The sequence below is a fragment of the Arvicola amphibius genome, chromosome 8 (genome assembly GCF_903992535.2).
Source record: "Arvicola amphibius chromosome 8, mArvAmp1.2, whole genome shotgun sequence".
Classification (NCBI taxonomy): domain Eukaryota; kingdom Metazoa; phylum Chordata; class Mammalia; order Rodentia; family Cricetidae; genus Arvicola; species Arvicola amphibius.
The window spans coordinates 98924912-98948997 of record NC_052054.1 but is presented as its reverse complement, the minus strand read 5'-3'; the positions used below and the strand labels follow the sequence as shown (position 1 = coordinate 98948997).

Sequence of the window (24086 nt, the reverse complement as noted above, 5' to 3'; positions counted from 1 at the left end):
CCTTCCTTCCTGTTTGTCGCTACCCTGTCTTTTGCACCTACCCGGCTGCCATGGTAGGGCCGAAAGAGATGAGAACTGGTCACAGGAGTCATGGTCATAGCCTGTCCCCATAGACAGACGTCGAGAGAGAGAGAGGTGAGAACCTACCCTAGAGATCGAAATGGGGAACAGTAGGTAGCCCCTTGTTCTCTGCTCCTCAATCAGACCTTGGCTGAACATGGCCTCTTCAGGACCCTAAAGAGGCTGTTTGTCTCCTTCATTCTGGACTCTCACCTCTGTGACTCTGACCACACCTCTGCCTTTTGGCACTGGGGCACCCAGACCTCCACAACAGAGTGCAAGGGAGGTGTGAGTGACCGGGATTGGTTGGGAATGCTGAGACTGAACTCTAGCCTGGCAAGCTATGGGGTTAGCCTTCTCTACTGCCTGAGGTTCTATCCCATTCAAGAATGAGACCCACCCCTCACAACCAGCAGAGGGCAGAGGGGACAACAGCAGTGACACCTTACAGAAGAAAGGTACTACTGTTCTCATTGCTGTAACAGTGGCAGAAACAATAATTTGCTCTGGCTGTTTTTTAGGCCTTAGTGGCAGAGAAGGATTGGCGGCGAGAGAAGCTTGGCAGTGGGGCTTGCTGGGATTCCTCAGTTCTGCACAGCAGAGACAGCAGTTCAGGCAAATATAACTCAAAGACCAGCCCCTAGGGACCTATTTTCACCAGCCAGGCCCCATCTCCTAAAGGTTCCATAGCCTTCAGAGTAGCGCCATAAACTGATTGTCTGGTGTTCCAGATCTGAGCCTGGACTGGGGGCAGGAGGCGCTTTTAGATGTAAAACATAATGGGAGGCTTGGGGGGAGGGGGCATCTGATTTTTTTAAGCACCACTAGGTGGCATAACCAAGAGTCCTGGATATTCCACTCAGCTTTGCTCTCTGGCTGAGGTGCCACCATCCAGAGGGCCAACCTGAAGATGTCCGCACAGCCCTCTTCAATGGCAGAATTGCTTTCAACTCGTTCCTGCTAAGACTGCTTTCAAGCCTGCCACCACAAACTCATCTGGGCTTCTCGTTGACAATACAAGTTGACACCTTTGTGGTCTCCCAGAGCATGGATTCCAGTTTCTGGGTGCCCCCACTGTACCCACAGTGTCCTCCAGAAACTCCTTAGATCTGTACAAAGTCAGAAATTACTCCCAGCAGTTACAGCCATGGAGGGGTGCCTACCTAGAATGCCATCCTTAATGTCGATCCACTGTGGCTCTGCATGCCATTAGAGGTACAGAGGAGCACACTTTCAACTACATCCTTGCATTTCCGGTCTTCATCTGTGTTTTCTCCAGCTGGCAAAGCTGGACTGCCTTGGATCTCTTACCTGTAATATCTTGCTAGGGCAGTCTGTAGCTGTCACAGCCAGTGTTTCCAGCTTCCTCTACTGTGCCTACCCGACTCTTCCATACTCTCTCTGCCTTGTGAGTCATCGTCCGTTGCAGGTGGGCTTCAGATGTTTTGCCCTCATGTTCTCATGGCAAACCAACATTTCAAACCCCGGTGTTTGCTGCCATCCACAGCCTACCCCAGTCAATACCACATGCCCAGTGTCCTGTTGGCCAGCATCTCTCCTCCAGGAGGTCTCTGCATTAGAGGCTAACTTATACCCAACACAGACAATGGTGAGAGCCACACAGGGATGGTGGGGGTAAGTTTCTTTTTCTCCCTCTAGGGATACCCAGGGACCTGTGCTGGTGCAGGGGATTTCAAGTATTTCCAGGCAATGTGCCAGGGAATAAAAGCTGTAGAGGGTCATGTGCCATTTTTACTCCCATACCCCCACCCCCTGGCCTGTGTCTAGGAGTATTTAGCATGTAGTACCAGTTAAGGAGAGGAGGTTGAAAGGTTGGGGATATGTGCATTTCAAAAGAGTAGGGATGAGCTTGGCATGTAGGAGCATGGATAATGAAGCTGTGGGTAAGGATTTAAAAAAAAATTAACTGGGGCCTGGAGAGATGGCTTAGTGGTTAAGAGCACAGAGTTGGTTTTCCTGAGGACCCAAATCCACCCCAACACTCAGCATAGCTACTTACAACTGTAACTCCAGTCCCAGGAGATCTGACACCCTCTTCTGACCTTTGTAGATATCAGACACACACATGGTGCACAGATGTTTATGTAAACCAAACACTCATACACGTAAAATAAATTTTAAAACATTTTAGAGGCCAGGCCCCTGATGGAAAAGAGTGAAATCCAGAGACCTGAAGCCTGCCTGAGGCGGTGCTATGAGGAGATGGTGGGTACCCAGGTCCTTAGGGCCCAGATCAAGTTTTCTGAGTCCCTTTGATCAGGCCATGTCCTGTGCCGCCTGGAATGTCCATTAGCACTCTCCTCCACAGAGACTTGGAAAGTCTTCTGGAGAAGTTCTGGCATAAGGACAAAGCACGACTGAGATCACCCACTGGTTAGTGCCAGCAATGCAATGCAAGGGACAACATGGAACAAGTCAAGCTTGCACTCGAGACAGCTGGGGAACACTGGCAGAGAACTTCAGCGCACGCGGCCCACATAAACAAGAGAGGGTGTAAAACAGACTACACAGGAAGGAATATGCCCTGTGAAAGTAACAATGGTGACACAAACGCCAGAAACCACAGACATTTCTGTAAGAGTTTATATATGAAACCCTGGGGTTCATGAGAGTGCTTCCATAGTGTATAGAATATCCTCACCTCCTCATGCCCCTCTTCTCCACTAAGCAAATTTCCTCCCGACCCCTTCCTCACTCGTTCCCTTCTTCCCTCCCTTTTTTATTCTACATACTAGAGAAAAAAGGTTTATCGTCTGTGTGTGTGAGAGTGTTTGCCTACAGGTACGTGGGCCATCTGCAAGAGTAACCAGGGTTCTTAACCACTGAACCATCTCTCCAACAACCCCTCAGCCTTTTCCTGTTAACAGGATAGTCTCCAGTTTATCACATTTCCTGCCGAGGATATAGTTTCATGCTTCTCTGTGGCTGAATAGTACTGCAGCTAGATTTAGTCACCACGTTTCCTTTATCCATTCATCTGTTGATGGACATCTAGACTAATACCACATCTGGACTGTAGTGAACACAGATGCACGGGGTTCTCTGTTGTGGGCTGAGGATATTCCTTCAGATATGAACCCAGGGGTGGCTTAGTTTCATCATCACATCGGTCATTATATTTTTTTTTAAGCTTTTAAGAACTTCCACATTGGTTTCAATTGTAGCTGCACTAGTTTACATTACCTCCAGCAATTTTTGTTTGGCTGTTGATTATATTAACTATTCTGGCTAATAGAATCTCAATGTATGGGGTGTGTGTGTGTGTGTGTGTGTGTGTGTGTGTGTGTGTGTGTTTAGATAGCTACATACGTCAATGTAATTTTAAATCTAAATTACCGTTAGCTAGGGATGTTGAGATTTTTCATGTATTTATTATTTGTATTTTTTTATTACATGTATTTATTTTTTTTTTGTCTGTGGATGCACTTGTGGCATTGGTGTGCATGTGGAGGCCAGAATAACCTGTGGGTGTAGGCTCTCTCCTACCATCTGGGTTCCACAAATTGAACTCGTCTTCAGACTTGATGGAAAGCACCTTTACCTGCCAAGCCATCTCACCTCCCCTGTATTTATTCTTCTGAGAACTTGCTCACTTAATGACTGAATTACTTGTGTGGGGTGGGGGTTTTGGTATCTATTTATTTGGATTCTTTATAGATGCTAGGTACCATGCTGACATCCTGTCAGATGTACGGTTGGTAAAGTTTTTCCCACTCTAGGCTGGCTCTTCACTTTGTTTCTTTTGCTGTGCAGGAGCTTTTGAATTTTGTGCGAGTTCATCTGTCATTCTTGTCATTTCACGGGTTATGGGAGGCTTTCAGAAAGTTTTTGCCTGTGCCTAGATCTTGAAGGGTTTTCTCTAGCAGTGTAACACTTCCAGGTTTTATATTGAAGTCTTTGATCGGTTTTGAGCTGATTCTTGTTGAAGGCATGAGAGTGATCCACTTTCATTTTCTTACATGTGGATGTCCCCTTCCCAGCACCATTTGTTGAAGAGGCTGTCTTTTCTAGTATGTGTTCTGAGCACCTTTGTCAAAAATCAGGTGTCTAAGCAGGCAAGATGACTCAGCAGGTAAAAGTGCTTTGCCATACAAACCAGGCGACCTAGGTTCAATCCCCAGAACCCTTCTACAGGTAGAAGGAGAGAACCAACTTCACAAAGTTGTCTTCTGACCTTCCTAATTGTATATCATAGCGTACACACACACACACACACACACACACACACACACACACGGGGAGGGAGGGAGGGAGGGAGGGAGGGAGGGCGGGGGGGAGGGAGGGGGGGGGGGGAGGAAGGGAGGGAGAGAGATTAATCACATGGCTAAATGGGTTAATTTTTGGACCCTCTATTGTATTCTACTTGTCTATGAGTCTGTTTTTTCCACTAACATACTGGCTTCTACTACCACTATGGCTCTGTAGTATAATTTAAAATCAGTGACACTGGTAACTTTGCTGTTTCTGCTCAGGATCTTTTATGCTATCATGTGAATTTTAGGATATATTTTCTCTATTTTGTGAAGAATATACTTGGAATTTTGATGGGAATTACAATAAATCTGTTGGCCATTTTGGCTATAGAACCACGTTAAAAGTTTTTAAACTGGAAATTTGCTGGAATACTCACAGTGATGTGACGAGACTCATGGGTGGACTAGCAAGACTAGCATTCCTCAGTGGTGTCTGCTTTGGCTCTTATTTCCAGTTTCCTTCCCTGTGCTTGAGTTCTGTCCTGAATTCTCTGTGATAGATAGTATATGGACTGGCTTTTGTCAACTTTGACACAGACCTACACATATCTGGGAAGAGGGAATCTTAATTAAGAAAAATCCCTCTGTGGGGCTGTAGAGGTGGCTCAGAAGTGAAGAGCACTAGCTGCTCTCCCAGGGGTCCTGAGCTTAATTCCCAGCAACCACATGGTGGCTCACAACCATCTATCATGAGATCTGGTGCCCTCTTCCTGCATGCAGGCATACATCCAGGCAGAACACTATATACATAATAAATCAATCTTTAAAAAAGAAAAATCCCTCCATATTATGGACCTGAAAGCAAATATGTAGTGTAATGTCTTGATTAAAGATTAATGTGGGAGGGTCCATCACACTGTGGGCAGTGCCACCCTGGGCAGAAGGTTCTAGGTTGTATAAGAAAGCAGGCTGAGCAAGCCATGGGGAGCAAGCCAGTAACCAGTACTCCTCCATTGCCTCTGCTTTAGGTCTCTAGTTTCCTGCCCTGACTTCCTTCAGTGATAAACTATGATGCGGAAGCATAAGCAAAATAAATCCTTTCTTCTCCAAGTTGCTTATGGTTATAGTGTTATGTTACAACAATAAAAACCCTAAGACCTGGGAGTGTAAGGTAAAATTAACCCTTTCCAACCAGGCAGTGGTGGTGCATGCCTTTAATCCCAGCACATGGGAGTCAGAGGCAGGTGGATTTCTCTGAGTATGAGGCCTGGTCTACAGAGCAAGTTCCAGGACAGGCTTCAAAGATACACAGAGAAGCCCTATGTCGAAAAACCAAATAATGATGATGATGATGATGATGATGATGATGTGGTCCAGAGGGGCCTGAGGGTATTGTCTCATGCTGGCAGCTGAACTGGGTAATGTGTACAGGTCACCCAAGTGATGCTGGTTTTGAAGGTATGAGGGGGTCATGGAAGGCAGCTGAGGCTTGGCACTGTGTAGCAGGGTCAGAATCCTAGAAGACAGCCCAGGAGAGACTATTGGTGAAGGTGCAGCCCAATTACAGTGGAGACCCCTGCATATTGAAGATCCTCAGATCCCCATACCATGGGATGAGCACCAGGGACAGCAGCAGCTGTAGAGCGGAGCTGGCCTGAGTCTATGAGACATGCTCTGTGTGCTATGGATGACAGAGGCAGAGAGGTGAAGCCCTCGAGTCCCAGAAGTCAGACACTGAGCTTTACACTTTGGTCTTGCTATGATTTGTGGCTGCCTGCTTCTTCCCTGTGGGAGCTAAACAAAATTTGTTTTTTGATTCTTATGGGAGCCTCCAGTCATGAGACTTTGGGTAATTTAGAAAAACTTTGAAATTTTAGAGAGACTATGAATATTTTAAAGACATTAGACTTATAAGTGATGGAAAGTTTTAAAGCCTGTGGAACTTTTAAAGTTATTTGTTTTATATGGTGTTATTAATACAAGATCTTGATTTTGGGGATGAACAAAAAAGGAAAGGTTACAGTTGAATACTAATGTGTTTGTGTACCACGTTGACAAGGGTCAATTGCCCTGGTTGTGTTTTTTCCTCAGCTTGATACAAGTTAGTCATCTGAGAAGAGGAATCTTTTTTTTTTTTTTTTTTTTTTTAGTTTTTTTAGTTTTTCGAGCCAGGGTTACTCTGTAGCTTTGGGAGCCTGTCCTGGAGCTAGCTCTTGTAGACCAGGCTGGCCTCAAACTCACAGAGATCCGCCTGCCTCTGCTTCCCGAGTGCTGGGATTAAAGGCGTGCGCCACCACCACCTGGCAGAAGAGGAATCTTAATTGAGAAAATGCCTTCATAAAATTTTCCTGTAGGAGAGTCCAGAGGGGTATTTTCTTGATCAATCAATGTTGGAGAGTCCAGCTCACTAGGCATGTGGGCTTTGGTTGTATATTTAGCAAACTAGCAAGCTAGCAAGAAGCACCCCTTTGTGGCTTCTGCATCAGTCCCTGCCGTGCCTGAGTTCCTGCCCCAACTTCCCTCAGTGAAAGAAATAGGGTAGTCAGTTTTAAGGATGCGAAGACTTGCTCAGAGAGGTGATGTCCCCTGCCTGAGCACATCAGGTATGTGACTACTTCTGACCAGTTACCTGGAAGTATAAGATGAAATAGAACCCTTCCTCAAGTTGCTTTTGGTCGTGGTGTTTATCATAACAGCAAAAGGCCTAATTAAGACAGCTTGCCTGGTTTTCTGCCTTTCCCAAAGCTGCTATGGCCTTCCTGCCCTCTATACTCCCAAGTCATTGACTGCTCTGAACTGCAGCTTCTTCATTCATAAAATGAGAATAACTACCCCTGGGGCTCATACGAATCAGAATCTCAACATGTCAACCTCGTTTGACCCTTGAAGCCCTTGGGATCTGCCCAGGTGGGCTTCTCCTCATTCTCTCCAGGGAAGGTTGCAGGAAAGACAGATAGTGTCTCTGCCCCAATATTGACCGGAAGGATCCTTCTAGCTGGAAACTGTCTGCTGAGGAAGGAGAGAAGCCCAAGCTTCCAGGACCTTAGCCCCACTGCACCTTAAGTGAGACAATTCCACAGAAGAGCAATTCATACTTGACTGCCAGTCATGCCCCAAAGTCCATAACTGCCACCATTACTCAAGACCTAGAATCTCACCTCACTACCTATACCCTGAAAAGAGCTGTGGGATCCGGAACTCCCAGTGTGCTTCTCTAGACACACTTCAGGCCCACTGAAGTGTGTGCTAGGCGCCCATCACCTTATACTTGGAAGGCTTTAGGATGTGCATGGTGGCAGGTGGACCTGTGACTCAGGACCTGATAACGTAGAGAACCCATAAAATCCATACATGCCTACTACTAAGTCCCTTTGGGGGCTCAAAGGTAAGACCTTTCTCATAGAGACAAGGCACCTGGTCTGCTCGTCAGCAGATGACCCACATGGGATGCTGTGTGGACACTGTCACTCTTTAACATCCCTAAAGTGCTTTGAATTTCAGATCTGCACAAGTAACTGTGTGTGTGCCTAACCCAAGTTCACGTCAGGATACTGTTATGCAGTTCAGTCTCATGAGCTGCTTAAACTGGTTTGTCTTCCAGTCCTGCAGGACCTGGCATATTCTGTGTCTGCTGACAACTCAACCTTTAACATTTGCTGGCCTGAGCTTGCTATGTCTAGGCCTGTCTGGATTTGTGATCTTCTTGCTTTCACCCCAGTGCTGTAGCTACAGGGATGCTCCACACACCAAGCTACAATTTCACCCTTTGTGACAACTCAGCATGCTCCTTCTAGAAACCCAAGTCTCTCCCACACTGAAGCTTCAGATATTGGAATGAGTTCGTCTCTGACCCCAATGGCAAGTGTGATATACAGTTTTTAAATGACAAGAGGGCTACCTCCCTCCACTCACTCCTAGAGTCCTGATTCTCTTTGTGATGAGACCATGCCACCTGTGGTGGGTCACAAAACATGTGACCTGCACTTCTCCCTTCTCTTGAAATTTCCTCTGGCAAAAACCTGTCCTGCAAGCTTGTGCAAAGCCGAATCACGGTGGCCACACAGTGAGGAAGTAAGGCAAGCCTGCAGATATGTTCAGCACTGGCCTCACATCAACCTTATGTTCTGAGAGATCCTCAATCAGAACCACAAATGACTTGCTCCCAATTCACATCCTGAGGAAGCTGCAAGACAGTGTTAGTTGTTACGTAGTAGATGGTGCAAACAAAATTCCTGCATGTCTTGCCACAAAGACCACAACGTTTTCAACAGAAGTTATGTCTAAAGTAACCACATGCTCAGTGAGCTCCAAACTGAGATGACTTTACCTGACCAGCAAGAGCACTTAGCAGTATCACTGTCTGCACCAGGTTCTCAGTACCCTGGTCTTTGTCTCTAGCATGTCGCTATGTGATTACAAGCTGTCTCGGCAGATGGAAGCACTCTAGCTGCACATGTTGGCACCTGGAGGCTGGCACGGGATACCTGTCTTTGTATCTTCTACACACCACACTAGGGAAGACCTCGGCAGACAGCAGGCTACATGTGTGTGTGCCCGGCTGCTTTCTTATCTACAGCTTCATCAGAGTACCCATGAGGCAGTTTTGAGGGTTGAGAAATGGGGTGCAAAGCAGATGACTGGCCCTGGGCTCCACAGGTGGGCAGTGAGAGGAAATTCTTAGGGACTAGATTAAGATGCCATGAACCTTGTTTGAGACCTAATCTCTCTCTGGAACTTGAGCTTTGTTGGATTAGGCTAGGCTGAGCTAGCATTGAGAACAGGGTTCCCAATCCGTGTCTCTTCGACACTGCAATCACAAGAACATGCAATCGTGATCAGCTTTCTCTGTGGGTCCTAGAGATGGAACTCAGGCTCTTGTGCTTCTGAGACAAGCACTTTACCTTTGATGCCATCTATCCCAAACCACTGTCTACCTAGAGCTGGGCACACCCTCCTTCCTGAATGTATGGCCTCAGAGCCAGGAAGAGAGACACCATAGATGACTTTAACTACCAGAAAACAAACCGAAACCGGGGTTATTCTAAGAGGATAGGAGCTGTATGGTAGGTCCCCAGTAAACATGGCAGTCTATCAAAGACTATACCCTTGGCTCAGTACTCACTGTCTTCTCTGGCAGTCCCTTCACTGAGGACACCTTAACTGTCCCCCTCCAAGACTCAGTCGCCTCTTGTTCCCCACAACTACCCTCAACATAACTTAGGTAATCTGCAAGCTGACCCTGTTTTCTCATCTTGGTATCTCCATGAAAATGCAATGACCAGCAGAAGTGTTCAGCTGTTACCACACAACAGAGGGCATACAGTGGCTCAGTAGAGGCTCTCCTGAAAAAGTCAGAATACTCCCTTGAAAAAACAGAGTAGGCAGAAAGAAGGGCTCGGCATTGGATAAAGGGTAATCAGAAAGACAAATAATAGCCGAGTAAAAGTGGCCCCGAGGGGGCAAAAAATCAGGGCAGCCCTAACAGGTGGCAGGCAGCTGTCACTAGAAGGTTAAGCTCCTTCTCCTCCCTTAACCCTGCATGACGAAGCACAGTTGGAGAAGCAAAAGAGAACAGCCTCTGGCAGGTCCTTCCTAGGAACTGAAAGGGCCTGTCCCTCCCTGCAGGAGAGTGGATTCTCGAGCAGGTCAATAGGTCACTGTCCTCGTATCCCCTCCACACTGAGAAACCGTGAATGGAGACGCAGGTCCAGGTGGTCGCCAACCAAACCATATGCCCGGCCATTCAGGGGCTCAAGGAAAGTTCCATCCGCATCCCACAGCCCTCTCTAGGATCCAGAGCGTCCGACACCCAACTGTTTTGAGACAAACGCCCCGGCTGGGCCAGTCTCAACCCCGCTGACGCCTCTGCCTCCCCAGAACAACACAACCACCACGGCACAAACACTAGGTCGTCCCCGGAGGAGGAACAATAGGTCTTCCCGAGCCAGGTCCTCACGGGTTCTTTCAGAACCCAGGAAGGAAACCTGCGGTTTGCCAAGTTCCCGCCTCACACCGGAAAGAGAGACGCACTCTGGGAAATGGGCGGCTCCCGTGATCAGTGTAGTACGCTGGGATCGCGCTGCGGGCTGGGGTAGATAGCTGGCAAAGCGCCCTGAACCAAAGCGTCTTTTCAGTTTCCTGTGGTCCCCTAGACCTCGAGTTCAAGCGACTGCAGCTGCGCCGTCCCGAGAATAAGACATAAAGATCTATCAGGGTAGCGCCTCCGCGAAAGAAGCAGAAAGACAGAGCTAACGCGAGAGCAGACCCTGCGAGCCCCGCCTCCCTGGACTTGAAGCTGAAGCGCAGCGCGTGCGCGATTAGGCAGCTGTGTCACGTGACCCGAGCAGGACGCCTGGTTGGCTGCAGTTGGGTTACCTGGACAACGGAGCCTGCGGCGCCGGGCGGGTCAACACCAGTGGGTCTCGCGGGCTAAGCTGACCAGGTTTGCAGCGGCGGTCACGCACACGCTCCCGTGCGACGACCGAGTCTACAGGCAGCAGATGGGAGCCCAGGGCGCCGAAGATGCGGGCGGTGCGGGCCGAGACGCCGGCGCGGGAGCTCTTCCGGGACGCCGCATTCCCCGCCTCGGACTCCTCGCTCTTTTTCAACTTGTCCACGCCTCTGGCCCAGTTTCGGGAGGACATCACTTGGAGACGGCCCCAGGTGCATCCGGTTCTCTCGCCTGGGCGGGTGTTGCAACCTCTGGGGTTAGCAGGACCCGCCGCCACCCACTCTGCTAGTTCCTCAAGTCCACTCAGAAGGAAGTGCTACCTGACCCTGAGGGTTGAGATGAGATAGCTCCAATTCAGGAGGTTGAAAGCAGTCTGACGGTTTGTCTTTTAGATTTTGTTTTGGAGTATTTGTACTAAAATATAGTACGACCCAAAGTCAGATAATAAGGGAGTTGTTCTAATATGAATATTAGAAGCAGTAATTCCAGATCCCACCACCTACCTGGTATAATTCAGCATACTTTAACAAATCCTTCCTTTTTAAAATGTGCATTGGTGTTTTGCCTGTATTCATGTCTGTGTGAGGGCGTCGGAACTGGAACTGCAGTTACAGACAGTTGTGAGCTGCCATGTGGATTCTGGGAATTGAACCCAGGTCCTCTGGGAAGAGCAACCAGTGCTCTTAACCGCTGAGCCACCTCTCCAGCCCCGACAGATCTTTCTTGGCTTTGTACTTTGCTTACATTTCTTTTAGTAGCTCCTGGCATTGGGGTATGAACACAGAGGCATGGTTGTGTTTAACTACACTGGGAAAATCTAAGGGGCCGCTGTTCTTCTCATTACTCCCTTAAATGGTGCGGGCAGGTAGAACTATGTATTATAAATAGACATGAAAGTTCTAGTCCCCAGCCAGCAGTCTCTGGATCGACTGGTCAATTTATTGCAGATGTATTCAGCTGCACAATTTAACTTGCAGGAGCAAATCTATTTGATTGGTCCAGAAGCTGAAGGTGGAGCTGCATAAGAACTGGCAGAACACCTGGTCATTGTAGCAGGCACAGCCCCACTTTCCTGATTCTCCCCAGCCTTCATCAGTGTTGCTCGCTTGCTGTGTCCACACGGATCTGCACCTCACAGCAGTGTCGCCCTCTCATGACCTCAAAGGACAGTGGTAGATGTTTGTTTGGATTTGGTGCAGCTAAAATGGATGCCCAGGCCTAGTGTTTTTGTTGTTGTTTTTAGATGTGGCTTATCTGCTAAACAAGACTGCCCAGGGAACAGTCTGGCCCACATGGATATAGTGCTACTGTATCCATGACAACTGGATGGATGCCATCCCTCCTATAGGCTGCACTGTCTGACTCAATGGTGTTGATAAGCATCCTGGTTTTTTGGGGGGGGGGCACGCTGAGAGTTTCAGGTTTTAGTTGTTTTGTTTGTTTGTGTGTGTTTTTTTTTAATAACATAAAAAATGGGTTTTACCTGGTGGCTCACATCCATTTGTAAGCCCAGTCCTTAGGAATCCAACAGTCTCCTCTGGCCTCTGAAAGAAATACATGACAGAGTCAAGCAAAACACTCGTACACATCAAATACAAACTAATTAATGAATTCCCAGTGCCATGAGAGACCTGTGAAGGGTTTTCAGTTAAGGAGTAAGTGTGCTGGAATGTTTTAAGAAACTTGCTCTTTAGTGGCTAGGACACAGGGATAATATCTTTTTGTTTTTTATAGTGTAGCCATGTGAGTGTATCCCTCTTTATGATTGTACCAACAATAGTAAACAAGACAGAAAAAGAACATTAGGAAAGAAGCTGACTCCTGGGAGGGAGATGGTCATCAGGGCTAGAATGCAGGCTGCCCTTTTTGTAGTGCTGGAAGTTGATCTCGGTGTTCAGGTTGGCCTGACAGCTAGGTGGAGGGGGCTTTGCAGTAGTCACCTCTGAGAATGCTTTGGAAGGAGTGCCTGCTTAAGTAAAAGTCAAAGTCAGAATCAAGAGTGGGTTCTTGGTCCATAAAACAGCTCCGAAGATAGTCATTTACTGCTAAGCCTAATGAGCAAAGTTTGATCTCTGGGCCCACATGATGAGGAGAGAGAACCCACTCCAATAAGTTGGCCTCTGGCCTCCATACTCATACTATGTCACAAGCAAACAGGCATAATTTGTATAGATAGATGAAAACAAGAATGACTGCTTGATTCCTGACCAGAGTGATAGGTCGGTGGTGATCCTCAGCAGCTCCTGATCTGCCTCTCTTGTTCAGGTGGAGGTATCAGGTAGATGGGGCAGAAGCTCAGGAAGGGTATGATAGGTGAGGCAGATGGTTTATGGTCCAGCTGGGGAGAGCCACTCAGGACCTGGCGTAGGGGTAGAGCAAGGGTCTTGAGACTTAGCCTTAAGTCTTCATGTATAAGTGAGCATGCTGGTGTGGTCTGCCCCAGGAGTGGAATGCCTGAACATACAGAAGGAGAGGGTATAGCAGGACAAGTCCAGTTCCAAGGTAGCAGAGGGTGGGTGCCTAGTGGCTTCTGGGAAGTAGGAGGACAGGTTGGTAGTTCAGGTGTGTGGGCAAAGGGGATGAAGGCATTTTGAGAGACAAAGGGGAAGGTATGTGATTGTCTGTGGATGTGGGAGATTTTCCTTTGTAGACTTTAACACAGTAGACTTTCCAGCAGTGCATGATATTTGTCACCATGGATTTATAAAGTAGAGCTGATTTCTAAACTTAGCTGTTTCAAAAAGGGTCATCCAGAATTGAGGTCTTGCCAATAAGGAAAGTGTAGAAAATTTGTAGCCAAGGAGGTGCTGGATGGTAGGGGTGATAGAGGGTAGCTTCCCCTTCCCTTTTGGGCCAGAAGCTTAGATAATCAGAAAGTGCCTCCATAGCCTGCCCTGGTTTCATGTGTTCTTAGCTTAAAGAGTAGCTGCAGGCGTGAGCTAACTGGATGCCATGCTTTCAGGAAATTTGTGCCACACCTCAGCTGTTTCCAGATAACCCATGGGAAGGACAGGTGAAGCAAGGGCTGTTGGGGGATTGCTGGTTCCTGTGTGCCTGTGCTGCCCTGCAGAAGAGTCAACACCTCCTGGACCAGGTACGGGCCACCTTAGGCTTCTCCCCACTTGGGTCCTTCTGCCTGCACAGGACAGGAAGTTCTTCCAAGAGCAGGGCCTGCTGCAGCACATTTCTAACTGCGCAGCATGGGTGGAGGGAAGGTTAGGGCACCAAGACGGTGACCCAAGTGTGGCCTGTCCACCAGACTGGAATCACCCACACATTCGGGACATGAAAGCAGGCCAAGCTGACAGGTGGAACAGGGTCAACAGAAGTATCTGTGTCTCTGGTTTGGAATTTGTTTTCTTTACTGGATTGATTTCTTTATTTTTTCATATGTAGGCTTTAAATACCAATAGGGGAAAGGTCATTGGAGTTGTCTTCTGAGACTGACAGACTCCATAAGAAAGGCATTGTGGGTTTTCTTCCTCACAGAGCTGCCTGCTTAGGTTGGCTCATTGCTCAGGGTTTTCAGTTAAGGCAACAGTAATGAGGTGGGTAACCCGCGTATGGCTTCTCTTGTGTCCTGGGCTAAGCTCATCGCTGTTGTTACCTCTCCTTACAGCCTTACTGACATCTGACTTTCCTGTGAAAGGATGCTGATGCCATTGTTACCGTATTTCCTCTGCTCCTGAGTGTTGGAGCCAGCACCACACTACGTCTCCCTAGGTGCAGAGCCTGCTTTTGCCTAGCCAGTGACTGGCCAGTTTGGAGGCACATGGCTTTGAGAAGCAGGAAGGGCTGCTAGCTTGTGGCTACCTGTTACAGCCAGGTCTGTTGAGAATTGGGTTACAGAATTGGGGTGTGGTGGTGCATGTTTTTAACCCCAGCACTCAGGAGGCTGAGGCAGGTGGGTTTCTTGAGTTTGAAACCAGCCTGGTATACAGAGCAAGTTCCAGGATAGCCAGGGCTACACAGAGAAACCTTGTCTCAAAAAAAAAAAAAAAAAGTTGAGTTACTGCCGCCTGCCAGCCAAAGCTTTAAATTCAGGTCAAGTGCTTATTTGGGGCAGTAAACGTGGTTAGCTGTAAGCTTTGGGGACATGAGTTATTTATGTGAAAATTTGGATTTTGTGTTCACTGGTTGAGTTTGTTGTGACATGGCCATATAGATCTGGCAGCCAACAGAGCAGAGCCCCTTACTCTCAGTGGGTGCTCATGGAGGGCTTCTGTTGAAGCCACTCTTAGGATACTGAAGCACACAATGATCCTGATCTCTCAGGTGTTTGCAGTGCTTCTGTGAGGCCACACTGTTGGGATGCTGAGGAGCACAGGTGGTGGTGGTCTCTCAGCTGGCCCGTCAGGTGTTTGCAGTGCTTCTGTTGGGATGCTGAGGAGCACAGGTGATGTAGTCCCTCAGCTGGCCCATCAGGTGTCTGCAGTACTTCCGTTGGGATGCTGAGAAGCACAGGTGGTGATGGTACCTCAGCTGACCTGTCAGGTGTCTGCAGTGCCTCTGTTGGGATGCTGAGGAGCTCACAAAAGCTGATCTCATACTGTGTGTTTGGCCTCTCCTTGTGCATGTTAGGTTTTCCCTCCGGGACAGCCAAGCTGGTCTGACCAGAAGTATCGAGGTTTCTTCACCTGTCGAATTTGGCAGTTTGGACACTGGGAGGAGGTGACCATAGATGACCGTCTGCCTTGCCTTGCTGGGAGACTCTGCTTCTCCCGGTGCCAGAGAGAGGATGTTTTCTGGCTTCCCTTACTGGAAAAGGCCTATGCTAAGTACGTATGGTATAGAAGTGGCAGGGTCAGCCAGGCTGGGTGGCATCCGTATTCAGACTGTCCCCAGAGGCCCATCTCCTCTGCCCTGGGCTGCAGAGCGCTATGAAGTCCTCAGGGTCTGGCAGACAGCCCTGTGGGTCTTGGCATGGACACTCTGCTTTTTGGACTATGGTTTGCCCTCCCTGCTCACTCTTCCTTCCCATATCCCAGCACTCTACTGAGAGGTCCTCCTCATTCCTCAGTCCCAGCACAAAGATGCCCCCATGTATGTTTCTGAACATTCAGGACAAGTGGTTCGTTGCCTGTTTGCAGGGGAGTCAGGAGCCTGGTGTGGAGCAACACTTGCTTATCACAGTCCTGCTCTCACTGCAGTCCCCAGTTAACAGCTGGCACTCCTACATAGAGTTAGGCTTCGGAGGGAGGCTGGCTAATGGACAGGTGTCTGAGCAGAGGTACTCAGGGCTAGCAGAATATCCATATTGGGGCAGTGGGGTTTGAGCTTCAGAGATGGAGCCTCTATGCCCCTTTGTCTTGTCCTTTGCTGCCCACACTAGAGAAGAATGGGTCTGAACCTGGGCAGAGAACAACAGGGCCATAGCAGATTGTGACATTTATTTTTTTTGTTTTTGTTTTTGTTTATTGATAATTATTGAGCTCTACATTTTTCTCTGCTCCCCTCCCTGCCTCTCCCCTCTCCCCTTCAATCCTCCCCCAAGATCCCCATGCTCCTAATTAGTTTGTGACATTTATCGATGAGTGCAGATGTGATGCGAAGCAGAGGAGCAATCCAGGTGCAGTGAAAGGGTGGCTGGAAGGTGCTTTGGAGGTGTGATGGATTGTGGGAATAGGAGCAGCAGGAAGCCCCTAGTAGCAAGGCTTATATACCTCCTATGCTTGTGATTTCCAGGGTCCATGGATCCTATGAGCACCTGTGGGCAGGGCAGGTGGCAGATGCCCTGGTGGATCTCACTGGAAGCCTGGCAGAAAGGTGGAGCCTGAAAGACATAGTGGGAGCCAGTGGTCAGCAGGACAGAGCCAGCAGCGGAGAGCAAAGGACTTGTCGGCAGCTGCTCCGCCTGAAGGACCAGTGTCTGATCAGCTGCTCTGTGCTCAGTCCCAGAGCAGGTACAGCCTGTGGCCACACTCCTTTCACCATGAGCTTGTTATAGAGAAGGAAGTCTGTCCCCAAGAGGGCTGTCTTGGGTTTGTGTGTGTCTATTGTCCCTCCTTCAGAGAAAGAGGACCCTCTTCTAGACCAGTTCTTTCACTTAGAGCAAGACAGGACCTAATTTATATCCCCTGTTGCTCCTAAACAGCTTAGAAGCAGTAGCAGGAACAGTGTCTAAGCGGACCACGCCATCATCCCTGCCCAGCTGGTGACCAACCAACCAAAGTCCAAAGCCATTTTCTATCGCACTGACATATTTAGGTTCACGAGGGAAAGTTTGTATACAAAAATAAGAAGAAAAAAGGTCACCCAAATAAAAATACTGTAAGCCACTTGCAACTCTTTAGTACCCTTTTTTAGTTTTCTCCTGTGTATACAACCTTGTCTGTTTTTGTCGTATACCACTTTCTATGTTATTATGTAAACTTTGGAGTATCTTCCTCCGTTGCTGGACTTGCTGTGATTTTCTTGATCCTTCCAGCAACGTTGGATAGTTCAGATCCTTTTTTGTTTTGTTGTTGTTGTTGCTGCTGTTATTTTGTTTTGGGGGGGAATCATGCTTGCTTAGAACTCAAGTAGGTCTCCTGCCTCTGATGCATAAATGTTGAGACCGCTGGCAGTATTAAATGCCCGACTAGATTTTCTGATAATAATAATACTGTAGTGAACACCTTTATAATTTGCTATTCACATTTCAGAGTATTTTCTGTAACTGGTTTAAGAATAGGGACCTCAGGTGCTAGGAGATAGCTCAGTCAGTCAAGTGCTTGCTGCACAGCCTGAGGACCCCAGTTGGATATTCAGCACCCAGGTCAAAGGCTGGGAATGCCAATGGATACTTAGAATTCCAACTCTGAGGAGGTGGAGACAGGAGGATGCCTGGGGCTTGATGTCCATCCAGCCTAGTTGAGTCCATGAGCTCCAGGTCCCAGTGAGAGACTCTGTCTCAAAAAATAAGATGGGCAGCTCCTGAGGAACAATGCCAAGGCTATCTTTTGGCCTATTCACTAGTGTATATGCACACACCTCCTCACATACACACATGTAAACACACACGTAAATAATTAATTATGACTATCAAAATAACCCAAAACTTGTTGGTAATCACCCTGGCCAGTCCAACAGGGAAGAGTTGGCAAGGCTGGGATCCCCTCAGGCCATCCTGGGGTTGAAGGGAAAAGCAGGGTGTGTGTTCACTGTGGCTCACGCTGGCTCCCTAAACCTCCCTCCTTGACCATCAGCTCCTTGGAACTGTTGATGCTGGGTGACTCTGAGTGGGAGGGCTGATTCTTGACACTTCTAGTTTTGGGAACCCCTTTCCCTGGCAGAGAGCTGCTAGGGCTCCCAAAGCTTCCAGGGCTGGGGTTGAGAGGGACACCAAGAACGATAGCTGCAGAGCCTTTGGGAGTAGAGCTATGGTCACGGCCCTTCCTGCCTTCTCTGGCTGCCCCCTCCCTGGAATAGCCTTCTTCTCTTTCACATAAGGGCCTTTGTTTTGTGGTCTCTGGCCAGGTAGAATTCCTTTTGGCCTCAAGTCCTCAGTGTTGACTTCTGGTTCACGTGTTCCTTCTCCATCTGGCTTTGCCTAGGGGAGGCTTCTTTTAGCTATTGATGATCTTAGGTATGTCGGTGACAGTAATGGTGTTTTCATACTGGATAGCTGGCTCTGCACCGCACACGTGGTGAAAATTGAGACCCAGAGGAAGGAGTATTGTGTGAAGCAACAGTCCTTGGTGCAGTGAGCCAGGGCCCAGCTGTTGCCTTTCCTGGCACAGAATGCCAGTGAACACTGCAAGTAGCTGGCCTGTGTTTAGGAACAGAGCTCCTTAACTCTGTGGAGACCCATGCATCTCCTACAGGCAAGAAAGCAAGGATCTATTTGTCCTATCCAGTTTTAGTCCTGCACATGACTGACCTGGTCCCACAGGTGCCAGGGAGCTCGGGGAGTACCATGCCTTCATCATCTCAGATCTGAGGGAGCTGTGGAGTCGGACTGGCCAGGGTATCCTCCTGTTGCGAATTCACAACCCTTGGGGCCGACGTTGTTGGCAGGGCCTCTGGAGAGAGGGGTGAGTACCAGGAGGGGGCTGCATGTATGAGGAGGGGTTGATGCCCTGAGGGTATTCATGCCACAATGCTCGTCTGGCCTGATTTGTGCTCATATCCAGCTGCTAGGATAGTGCTTGCTTTTTTATGGCAGAGCTTACCCAGCACCTGTCTGTGCACCCTCAAGCTTTGTCTAGGTCTTGGAAGACCTGGGATCCTACAGGTTTGGTTTTTTGGTTTTTTTTTTTTTAAATGATGCTTTATCTTGGGTACCCATAGGATAGTGAATGCCTGGCCTGGGGTTTTAGTGAGTATGGCTTCGAGGGTGGCTCACAGCTAAAGTCCTCAGCTCAGTTTTAAGACCTGACCTAGCCAGGATCCCCTTGAGGCCTGGAAGCTCTAAGGCTCTTGGATCCCAACTCCCCTCCGTGTCTGGGTCTGGTGCTGCTGCTAAGCAGGGCAGCACTCTGCTAAGTGACAGCTCCTTCAGAGACCAGAGAGGCTGGGCTCGGCTGGGAGGGCCTTAAGAAGGCAAGTTCTCAGACTTGGGGTCCCCCGGGAAGGAGGGCTTCTGATGGACAGTCAGCACACAGAAGGCACCTTCTATAGGTCATGTCTTAGCAATGTTGTGCAGCTGGTCATCCAGGGTTTGGCGGGAACTTGGGACTCTCCACCCCCCCAGGGTCCCACTTCCCTGTTTGTCTGTTGATGTTCCACCTTGAACTTGTACTGAAATGACATTTTCTGCAGGGGTGAAGGGTGGAACCAGGTAGAGCCAGCGGAGGCGTCTGAGATGCTGGCACAACTCCAAGAAGGAGAATTCTGGGTGGAGGAAGAGGAGTTCCTCAGGGAATTTGACGAGGTCACCGTTGGCTACCCCGTCACAGAGGCTGGCCACCTACAGAGTCTCTACACAGGTAGGACCGTCACAGGCTGGCACACCGGTGACTGGGTACAGCCCTTTCTGCCTCATGGACTGAGGACCTGGAGAAGGGGAACAGGTGGGATCCTTAGAGGGTGGGCTGCCTGCCACTTGTGTGCTTGCCTTGGCCTGTGGGTGTAGCTTCGCCAGCAAGGTCCTCTCAGCTGACTTGTGTACTCTCCCACTAGAGAAGGTGCTGTGTCACACACGGGCACTGCCTGGCGCCTGGGTCATAGGGCAGTCAGCTGGAGGCTGCCGGAACAACAGTTGCTTTCCCTGCAACCCCAAGTTCTGGTTACGGCTCTTGGAACCCAGTGAGGTGTGTGTGGCTGTCCTTCAGAGACCCCGGAGGTGCTTAGTGGGCCAGACCCGGGCACTGGTGGGTGCCGGTCCTGCGCCAGTGGCTCTCCCCGGCAAGGACTACCAGGCTGTGGGCCTGCACATCTGGAAGGTAACTCCATCTACTGGCCTCATGGTGGAAAGGCAGGCAGCCGTATTGGAGGCCTGGGTCCCCAGCAGCGCCTGTCCTTTTCCCATGTCCTCTGGCCTCAGGCACCTGTGATAAACCGGCAGATGCAGCTGATTCAAAGCCTGACCATCCCACCCCTGAGGTGGAGGCTAGCCTGATCACTACAATTCCATCTTGCCCGAAGGAAGTTTCCCATTATTAGGGCTACTGCTTGCCTTGTGTACTCCAGTCTAGCTACCTTCCCCTGGTTCCTCCCTTACAACCTGTAAGTGTGCAGGGTTGTTTTATTGTCAGTCTCAGACATTTGGTCGGTTCTGTGAACTAGTATCTGTTTCCTAGAACTGGTCACTGAGGAGCTGCTACTTGCTTACTCAGTGGCTGCCTTTCGTTCATTGTTCCTTTGTGAGTGTGGCCTACCTCATGGTCGTTTCCTCTTGTAAAAGTTGCTAGAAAGTACCTTCTCCAGCATTCCCCAGGCTGTACTGACCATGGGCCATTTTGAATATAGTTCTAGATTTTTCTGTTATGCACCTTTGAGGGAAGCCCTGAGTATTTTGAGCCCTGGCTTATAAGGATGGATATTATGGGTCGTCTCCTGGGAGCATTGCCTGAGTGGTGAGGCGCAGAGAGACAGAGGCCCAGGGTATTTATGTGAGTCTCCTCAGAGTCTCCTGTGTCCGATCATGCAGGTAGAGAAGCGGAAGGTCAGCCTGCCCAGAGTCCTGTCTTCACCCCCGGTAGCTGGTACTGCATGCCATGCCTATGACCGTGAGGTCCACTTGCGCTGTGAGCTCTCCCCAGGCTACTACCTGGCCGTCCCTAGCACCTTCTTGAAGGATGTGTCAGGGCAGTTCCTGCTGCGAGTCTTCTCCACTGGAAGAATCTCCCTCAGGTGAGGTTAGCTGGGTTTCCTTCCGCTGGGCTGAGGTCTGGCAAGGAGCAGGGGTGCACTCGGTGTGAGGGTAGGACTTGGCAGGTTCCTCTGGACAAGGCTGCCATTGCCTTCTGTACTTGTCCTCCCATCAGTGCTGTCAGGCTGGCCACCAAGGCTGCATCACCTGGAACAGCCCTGCCTGCAGGCGAGTGGGAGACTGTGCAGCTGCGGGGCTGCTGGAGAGCTGGACAGACAGCCGGGGGCAGCAGGAACTTTGCCTCTTACCCCTGCAACCCCTGCCTCCCCTTCTCCGTCCCTGAGGGTTCTGGTCCCCGCTACATCCGCATCACCCTACACCAACACTGCCGACTCAGTGACAGCCAGCTTCACCCCATTGGTTTCCACATCTTTCAGGTGAGCTAGGTTCCAGGAGAGGCCAGCGGCTGTGACACAGGGGCTGGATTCTGTCATTTTGGCCTGTTGGTCCAGCTGGCTGGCCTCAAGAAAAACTCACTTGGAAGTTTCACAGAGTCCGTATTTGCTGGGGTTGTCTGGGGCAGCTCCCCTGGCTCTGAAACCAGACCAGGGAACACACTTAGTAAAGTTTGAGTCGGAGAAATGGGAGAAGAGAGGTAATATGCTAGAGGTCCAGGGTCATAGGCTACACATTCCATGATGGCAATAATGAGGCTTCCCTCCTATGAGGCTTTGTTCATTTTGGGGCCTCACTTCAAAGTGAGCATTGGCTAAGTGTGTGTTGGGCTGCATCAGGATTCGTTGTGGTGGGTGGAAGCATGCATGCCTGGATTGCAGTTGACATGGGGAGGAGAGAAAAGGAATTTCACATTTGGAAGGTTCTTTTGAGGGGTGTCAATACATCACAAAAAGCTGAACCTCTTGGAGTCTTGAGTCAGGCCAGCTGGAACTCTGACAGGGCCTCTGGCAAAAGTGGCATGGCTTCATGGCTTTTGTCCTTGGCAAAGGGGTTTAATAGCTCAAAGCATGAGAGTATCAGATACTCCAGCTGACCCTGGGTGTTATGCCCTCAGCTGGTACTGTTCAGAGGGAGAGCACATCATGCCATCCTGTGTAGGCCTCCATGCTGATTGCACTGTTGCCCCAGGTTCCAGCAGATGGTGAGAACCAGAGTGCATGTTCCCTGCTGCTTCAGGAGCCATTGCTAAGCTGTGTACCTCATCGCTATGCCCAGGAAGTGAGCCGCCTCTGCCTCCTGTCAGTGGGGACCTACAGGGTTGTGCCCTCCACCTACCTGCCAGATACAGAGGGTACCTTCACAGTGACCATAGCAACCAGAATAGACAGGTAAGACTCCAGGTCCTCAGCACTGTAGCGCTTTCTTCATGTGAGTCTCCTGCTTGACCCACCTGCCCAAGCTCTTGCCTTTCTGACAGAGCCAAGAGGTGGGCCTACGGGCTTTGGGACTCCTTGCTGGTCTAAGCCTGGGATAGGGCCTGGGTCTGGTGGGAGGTGTGTAAGGCAGGCTTAGGGGTTGACCTGACATTCTCTCCACAGGCAGTCCATTCACAGCCAGGAGATGCTGGGCCAGCTACTCCAGGAGGTTTGTATGCAGTACCCTTGCCTAGCTTGGTTCACCTACCTATGTCTCCTTGGTGGTCTGGGGTCTTAATTCCCTCATCTTCCTCCCAGTAGCCTTGCAGCAAGTGGCCTCTGTCTGACATATAAAGTGCTGTGACCCCCTCATAAAGAGTCACAAGGCAGAGCTTTCAGGGATTTGGGAGCTGAGACTGAGTCTTATTCTCAGGTGTTTAGAAGGACAGTGGGGAGCAGAGGGCAGGGCCCAACCTTACCTTCTCTCCCTGCAGGTCTCCTTCATGGCAGTGATGAAAGCCTGACTGCCGCTCCCTGACTCAGCAGCCAGGCACATCTCCAGCCGGGTGTGAGCCTGGCTCCTCATCAGCTCCAAGGGCTGTCTGTGGATCCAGAGGTGAAAGTAGGGTGCTTTGTCCTGGATAGAAGACATCTCAGAGTCCAGTGGGTGCTGTAGTGGACTAGGACTCCCAAGTGACGTCTTCAGTCCTCAGTGAAGACCTGGAGATTCCTGGTGCCCAGGCCTGCCGGGAAAGGCTCTGCAGAACCCTCACGCCCCTCTTGACGTCAGGAGCCTTACACCAGGCAGGCAGCTGGTGACAAATGTTGAAAACTATTTATTACTTGAAATATTTTTAGGATGTGACTTTATAAATAAACATGAGTAATTTATGAATTGGTCTTGTTTCACAAAGCCCAAGGTCAAATTAGCATCCTAGTAGTCAGCTGCACAACTGGAAGGGTGCCGAGGGGGTGAGGGCAGGCAGCATGGACTCTGGAGGAGGTAGGGAATTGAAAGCGAAAGATTTTGACATAGTTTTAGCATCCTACGTTGGCCTTCCTGAGCTGCGATCTATGCCTCGACTGTGATACTCAATTCCAGTGATGTGCTAAGGTATTGGTCACTTCCTTAAGTCAGTCCCAGTTAGATGATTGGGGTCGGGATGGCTGCGGTGAGTATGCCTCCTGGACTTGCACAAGCTAGTCTTTGCTGGACTGTTACAAACTGCCACTCTTGTGTCCTACTGTGGCAGGCTTTGTCAACAGGTCATACCCACAGGCCTGTCGGATTCCTGAACAGCCTATCTGCCTAGTACACAGCCATGGAGGAGAGGCCCAGAATTTCTGTTGTTGGGGGGACTTATGATCATATTGATGTGGACAACAAACGTCCTCTTGTGGGCCAGGTCTTTGGACTGTACTGAGGTGCTTCCTTCTTCATCCTTAGTTGATTTGCTTGGTAAATGTCTGACTTGTGGCCCTCTACATCGCCCCTGTTGATAAACCATAACTTCCTTAGGCAGCTATTTTCGGTGCCACTCTATTGACAAGGCCTTTCACCTGACTTGTCTTCTTTGGAATTGGATCCCACCGTCCTTGGTATTTACCAAGCCCTGTAATGGCAGTTTCCACAATCACCGGGCCTGCAGGACTAGCTTAACTAGAGTGGGAGTAGGCCCGAGGGCTTGGCAGGAAAAGACCTGGTCTTTCTTTAAAAGTAACACTTGAGGGCTTCCATAAAGCTGAACAACAGC

The 24086-nt window shown here is 49.5% G+C and overlaps 1 protein-coding gene across 1 annotated transcript; it reads left to right on the top strand.

Moving 5' to 3' along the window:
* Positions 1 to 10626: 10626 nt before the first annotated feature.
* On the top strand, positions 10627 to 23227 carry Capn10 (calpain 10). Its single transcript, XM_038340465.1, has 12 exons — positions 10627 to 10937; positions 13688 to 13819; positions 15307 to 15503; positions 16411 to 16628; positions 18599 to 18740; positions 19468 to 19634; positions 19828 to 20090; positions 20798 to 21000; positions 21135 to 21396; positions 22106 to 22305; positions 22516 to 22561; positions 22827 to 23227. The coding sequence occupies exons 1-12, from the start codon at positions 10797 to 10799 to the stop codon at positions 22854 to 22856; spliced, it is 2001 nt and encodes a 666-aa protein (XP_038196393.1). The 5' UTR covers positions 10627 to 10796; the 3' UTR covers positions 22857 to 23227.
* Positions 23228 to 24086: the final 859 nt, after the last annotated feature.